Source organism: Akebia trifoliata, chromosome 3, assembly GCF_017979445.1.
Source record: "Akebia trifoliata isolate Shusen 1 chromosome 3, ASM1797944v1, whole genome shotgun sequence".
NCBI classification, from domain to species: Eukaryota; Viridiplantae; Streptophyta; class Magnoliopsida; order Ranunculales; family Lardizabalaceae; genus Akebia; species Akebia trifoliata.
In genome coordinates this window covers 17651018-17658022 of record NC_141377.1, presented here as the reverse complement: position 1 = coordinate 17658022, position 7005 = coordinate 17651018, and the positions used below count along the sequence as shown (strand labels likewise).

At 39.2% G+C, this 7005-nt stretch overlaps 1 protein-coding gene across 2 annotated transcripts; it reads right to left on the bottom strand.

The window, feature by feature from the left end:
- Positions 1-1049: 1049 nt before the first annotated feature.
- Positions 1050-6719, bottom strand: LOC147406082 (uncharacterized). Of its 2 annotated transcripts, XM_086434003.1 has the most exons (2): positions 3360-6719; positions 1050-2642 (listed from the first exon to the last, which is right to left on the bottom strand). In XM_086434003.1, exons 1-2 carry the CDS (start codon positions 6709-6711, stop codon positions 1129-1131), a joined length of 4866 nt encoding a protein of 1621 aa, XP_086290129.1. In that variant the 5' UTR covers positions 6712-6719; the 3' UTR covers positions 1050-1128. The 2 variants fall into 2 exon arrangements, with proteins under 2 accessions (XP_086290129.1, XP_086290128.1); XM_086434002.1 differs by having other exon boundaries at positions 1050-6719.
- Between the last annotated feature and the right edge of the window lie 286 nt (positions 6720-7005).

The window sequence follows — 7005 nt, the reverse complement described above, 5'->3', positions numbered from 1 at the left end:
AGTACCACATTTCGATCGCTCTAAGGTAGATTTCATCAATTTTTTTTTTTTTTTTTCACTTTGCTTGAGAGATTTGTAATGCTCCCATTTCTTCAGAACTTGTATTCTTTAAATCACAACACTTCTTTTCATGTCCCTACTTCTCCTTTGATCACATTTTTTTTTTTTTTTTTTTAACAAATCTTACACCTTAGAACCATATGAAATCCTCCCCCACACTTATGCTTTTCCACCCTTCTTGATATCACCTTATAAACAAGATCCAAGCTCACTAGTTCCAAGGAAAAGGGTAAGTAAAGTGTTTAAGTTAAAAAGAGTAAGTGAATGTGGGTTAATGAAGAAAATAGGCTAATGAAGGCTCAAAGGGCTATCTAAGGGTCAAATCACAATCAGGACAAAGGCTATTTGGTCATGGTGGTGAAATCCTAATTTGCCTCCGTCTTCTCCAAATCTGAACATGTAAAATTGTCTCAAGCAGGTTTAAAGCAAGTTCTAGAAAACATGATATTCACAAGATGCACTCAGAAAAGAAGTTTAAATTGATATGTATAATGAATCAATTATAAGGCTCGAATAGCTCACAAATATTGCGGAATTATGCAAGTATCATTCAATATGTCTCCATGCTTCACTTTAAGATAACATATTACTCGAATCAAGGCTAATGTGCATCAAAATTTCCAAGTATGACTACAATATAAGCAAATTAACTCCATTTCTTGTTTTATCTGTAAAAATATGCTCAATTCTATTTACAAGCCATCTATCTTAAGAATCAGTTTCATCATTGAGTTGGAAGGAATTCTAAAAACAAACAAATTTTTTTTTTTTTTTTTTTTTTTTTTTTTTTTTTTTTTTTTGTTAAAGTTGTAAATCCCTCCCCCACACTTAAATCCTACATTGTCCTCAATGTAAATCAGAATAAGCCTGTAAGTAGAAATATAAACATGAGCAAGGTATTCATGAAAATCACACAATAAAAAAAAAAAATCCACCAAAGTAAATAGAGGAGAGAAAGAAAATGCAAATCTGTGTTGATGTATCCTCAATAGCCTTGGCTGAATTGGGTTGCCTCCCAGTAGCGCTTGAATGTTTACAGTCCTTCAGCCTAGACTTTGTACCTCGTTTTTAGTCCTTTGTGAGTGGAGCCTCTAGGAGGGGTACTTCTTCCACAGTGTGCTCCTTAAAAGCCTCATAATAAGGCTTCAAGCGATGGCCATTCACCTTGAATTCATTTCCAGTTTTGTCACTTTTTATCTGTACAGCACCATGAGGAAAAACATTAGTGACAACGAAAGGACCAACCCATCTAGAACGTAACTTACCAGGAAAAAGTTTAAGTCTAGAATGGAAAAGAAGAACTTTTTGGCCTACAACAAAGGCCTTGCCACGGATCATCTTATCATGAAAAGCTCTACTTTTCTCCTTGTAAATCCATGCGCTATCATATGCCTCGTTTCTAATCTCCTCAAGTTCATTCAGTTGCAATTTTCTATGTAAACCGGCCTCATCAATGTCTATGTTGAAAGACTTAACAGCCCACCACGCCCTATGCTCAAGCTCAACTGGTAAATGACACGCCTTACCATAGACAAGTCTAAATGGAGACATCCCAATTGGTGTTTTGTATGCTGTCCTATAGGCCCAAAGTGAATCATCAAGTCTTTTACTCCAATCCTTGCGTGTATAACCCACAGTCTTTTCCAAAATTCCCTTAATCTCACGATTTGAGACCTCTGCTTGTCCATTCATTTGAGGATGATATGGTGTTGCCACCTTGTGATTCACCTTGTATTTTTTTAGCAGAGCATCAATTGTTTTGTTGCAGAAGTGTAATCCACCATCACTAATAATCGCACGAGGCACTCCAAACCTAGTAAATATGTTAGATCTCAAGAAATCTGCAACAACTTTAGAATCATTAGTTCTGGTGGCCTTAGCCTCTACCCACTTGGACACATAATCAACAGCCAAAAGAATGTAAAGAAAACCGTTAGATGAAGGAAATGGCCCCATGAAATCAATGCCCCAGACATCGAAAATCTCAACAGTTATGATATGGGCCATGGGCATTTGATCTTTAGAACTTAAATTACCTGTTTTCTGGCACCTATCACAAGTCATGCAGTACATATATGCATCCTTAAAAATAGAGGGCCAAAAGAAACCACAATCTAATACCTTACGGGCTGTCCGACGTGCACCAAAATGTCCACCACAAGACTCAGAATGACAAAAGGCAAGTATAGATTTATGCTCAGATTCAGGGACACACCTCCTAATGATTTGATCACTACAATGCTTCCACAAATAAGGTTCATCCCATACATAATATCTAGCCATTTTCTTAAGCTTTTCTTTATTAGACTGAGGTAAAGTATCAGGGAATTGCTTAGTAACTAAATAATTCACAATATCTGCATACCATGGTTCACTTACCTCAATCCCAAAGAGCTGTTCATCTGGGAATGATTCTTGCAAGGGTAAGGTGTCCTCCTCATGTACAAGTCTGCTCAAATGGTCAGCTACCAAGTTTTCACTCCCCTTTTTGTCTTTGATCTCCAAATCGAATTCTTGAAGTAACAACACCCATCTAATCAGCCTCGGTTTGGCCTCCTTCTTTGTCATCAAATACTTCAAAGCTGCATGATCAGTATAAACAATAACTTTAGTTTGAAGTAAATAAGAGCGAAATTTATCTAAAGCAAAAACCACAGCAAGGAGCTCTTTTTCAGTTGTGGAATAGTTCAGTTGGGCATCATTGAGCGTCCTAGAGGCATAGTAGATAGCATAGGGCTTTTTATCTATTCTTTGTCCCAACACAGCCCCAACAGCGTAATCTGAGGCATCACACATCAATTCAAAAGGTAAGGACCAGTTAGGTGGAGACATAATTGGAGCAGTAGTCAATAACTCCTTCAACTTCTCAAAAGCCTTCTTGCACTCCTCATCAAACTCAAATGAAGTATCTTTTTGGAGCAACCGGCACAAGGGCCTTGATGCCTTAGAGAAATCCTTGATAAATCTCCTGTAAAATCCTGCATGACCAAGAAATGACCGAACCTCTCTCACACAAGTGGGAGAGGGTAAGTAACGCACAAGATCTACCTTAGATTTATCAACCTCAATCCCCCTAGCAGATATAATATGTCCTAAAACAATCCCTTGAGTCACCATGAAGTGACACTTTTCCCAATTCAGAACCAAATTAGTTTCAACACAACGTTTTAAAATAAGTTCCAAATTTCCTAAGCATGTATCAAAATCTCTACCAAAGACACTAAAATCATCCATAAAGACCTCAATGATATTCTCAATGTATTCAGAAAAAATGGAAAGCATACAACGTTGAAACGTACCTGGTGCATTGCATAATCCAAATGGCATACGTCTGTAGGCATAAGTGCCAAAAGGGCAAGTGAAGGTGGTCTTCTCTTGATCCTCTTGGGCTATACAGATCTGGTTGTACCCACTATATCCATCCAAAAAGCAATAAAAAGGGTAACCAGCTAATCTCTCAAGCATCTGATCGATAAAGGGCAGAGGGAAATGGTCCTTCCTTGTTGACGCATTGAGCTTTCTATAATCTATGCAAACTCGATAACCAGTCACAACTCGTTGAGGTACTAGCTCATTCTCCTCATTCTTTACTACAGTAACTCCAGACTTCTTTGGCACAACTTGAATAGGAGACACCCACTTGCTATCTGAAATAGGGTAAATAACGCCACAATCAAGTAATTTTATTATCTCATCTTGTACTACCTTCATCATGGGTGGATGTAGGCGTCTCTGGGCTTCTCTGGTGGGTTTGGCACCATCCTCCAATAGGATTCTATGGACGCACATGGTTGGGCTGATTCCCTTGATATCTGCCAAAGTCCAACCAATGGCGGTCTCGTACTTCTTAAGAATGTCCACAAGCTTCTTCTCTTGATTCTCCTCCAACTTCGAGGATATAATAACAGGCAGCGTCTCCTTATCCCCCAAAAAGACATACTTCAAGTGATCTGGCAAAACCTTAAGCTCAAGTGTAGGGGCCTGTATCACTGAAGGTAACATCTTGTTAGTAGAAATAGGAAGGGACAAAGGAGGAATATACCTTGGTAAAATGGGTAGGGACTCAAGGGAGGCCACGGTTCTAATCACAATGGGCTCCTCAGCCTTCTCCAACTCAGCTTTAGAAATGGAATCTCCATTCTCATTATAACCAACTCCTTGAGAGAGTGTTACTTTCAACTCATCCTCTTCCATTGCTTCCATAAACCTCTGCGCAAATGAATCAATAATATCAATAGAAAAACAGGGTTTAATGTCAGTCAATGGATACCTCATAGCTTCAAAGATGTTGAAGCGTATAATTTCATTATCAAATTCCATGGTCAATGTTCCTCCATAAACATCGATCTTTGTTCTTGCAGTCCTCATGAATGGGCGCCCTAAAAGTAATGGAGTGGAATTTAGGGGTGCCTCTTCCATATCAAGGACATAGAAGTCAGCGGGAAAAATGAGTTGATTCACCTGCACAAGAACATCCTCAATGTATCCTTTAGGATACTTGTTAGATCGATCAGCCAATTGGATAACAACATTATCACTTTTAAGTTCACCCAGATCTAAAGAAGCATAAAGACTATAAGGCATCACATTAATTGAAGCTCCTAAGTCTAACATGACATTATCAAATTTATTCGTACCAATCACACAAGGAACAGAAAAACTCCCTGGATCCTTAAGCTTTGGTGGTAATTTCCTTTGGATGACAGCAGAGACTGTCTCATTCATCTTTACCACCTCTTTCTCACGAGTTTGTCTCCTTGTAGTACAAAGCTCTTTCAGAAATTTGGCATATTTTGGCACTTGCTTCAAACACTCAATCAAAGGCATGTTGACTTGTACCTTCTTAAAAATCTCCAAGATGGCTTGATCAGATTCATCCTTCTTGGTTTTGGCAAACCTACTAGGAAAAGGCACACGAGCAAAAGGACTATAATCGAAAGAATTTTTAGGGTTTTGCTCATTACCTTGAGGTTTCAAAGCCTTCTCAGATGATGAAGGACTAATCATTTCTGTCTTTGATGTGGCAGGATCTTTCTCTCTGTCCTTTTCCTCATTGTGGGTCACTTGGGCCTTCTTTAGGGTTTTGGGAACATCCACAAGGGTCTTACCACTCCTTGTCGTAACAGCTTTAGCTTGTTCGATATTTGGGTTGGGAACAGTGTTGCTAGGCAATTTTCCGCTCTCGGTTATCTTTCCCATGAAGTCTACCACTTGTCCCAACTGCTTTTTCAACTCTACAATGTCTTTAGTGTGAGCCTGTTGACCTGTAACAAGAGCTTGAGTAGCAGTATTTAAATTCTGTTGCCCTTGAGCAAGGGACTTTAAAATCTCATCATAATTAGGAGCATTAGAATTTGTAGGCACATGAGGATTAGATACAAAGTTTTGAGGTACCTGAGGTGAGACAAAGTTTTGAGGTACCTGAGGTCTCATCAGAAAACCTGGAGGGCGTGGAAACACTTGCCCTTGTCCTTGAGGGTTCTGAATATTATCATTGTTGGCCCAACGTAAATTGGGGTGATCTCTAAGTCCAGGGTTATATGTGTTAGAGAAAGGGTTATACCTTTGTCCACCTTGATTACCTTGAAACCCAACAGCGTTAAGAGACTCCCATCCTCCATTATTGATCAGTTGGGGGCATTGGTCAGTTGGATGCCCTTGAGTACAGCACACACCACAGATTTGAGCAACTTGTTGTACTTGTACTCCATTCACGTTCAATACCTGAGACAGAAGAGTAGACATTTTATTAACTTTTTCCTCAAGAGTAGAGTTAGAAGATACCTCATTCACCCCACGAGTGGAGTTTAACACTCCTTCATATTGTTGATAATTAAGAGCACGTTGGGCGAGCAACTCCTTAGCAACTTCAGGTGTCTTATCCACAAAAGAACCTCCAGCAGCAGCATCTAACAATTGACGTTCAAGAGGGAGGAGTCCCTCATAAAAGTAAGTAAGTAGATTTCCTTCCTTCATCCCATGTGAAGGACATGATGCAACTAAGCTCTTGAATCTCTCATAGTAGGCATAAAATGCCTCATCCTTCCTTTGCTCAATTCCAGTTATTTGCTTTCTCAAGACAGTAATCCTTGAGGCGGGGAAGTACTTAGTCAAAAACTCAGTCATCAACTTCTCCCATGTGTTGATATAGCCTGAAGGTAGATCAAACAACCAAGTCTTTGCCCTATCTTCAAGTGAGAAAGGGAATGACTTCAGCTTCAAAATGTTGAGATCCGCATTCTGTGGGCACATACTTGAACACACAAACTGAAACTCCTTGAGATGCTTATGAGGATCTTCATTAGTAAGCCCATGGAATTTGGGCAAATGGTGTAAAAACCCACTCTTCAGTTCAAACTCAGCTACTTTGCCGATTGCTGGTTCTGGATAAGTAATACAAGTTGGTGCGGTTCCCCCATCAGTTGAAGAAGACATTTGTCTAATGGTTTCAGCCATTGGTAATTCTTCTTCTTCACTTTCTTCTTCTAAATCAGGTATGTTTTCTTCCTCGTCTGACAAGGGATAGGAAGAGCTATCTGACTCTTCCGACTCTTCCCTTTCCTCTTGGTGAGGTGGGGGTTGATGTGCAACTTCTTTTAGCAAGGCCAAGCGTTTTGCAAGTTCTTGAGTCTTTCTTCTAACTGCGGACATTCATGGACCTGAACCCAAAAGTAAAGACAACAATATACAAGTTAGAGTTGAAAGAATAATAATAAGCTTCCCTTCCTAAAAACATCACAATGTGATCGCCATAGAGATAGGAAAGATTCATGTTAAAATTTCAATAAGTATAACACAAGATATATTACATGCAAGCTCAACAAGTAAAATAGAATATTAACAAGTTAAATGACACTAAAACATAGGGATTTTGCAATCCCCGGCAGCGGCGCCATTTGATTGACCATATTTTTAGTCATCAATAAACCCTATAGAAGATTGTAG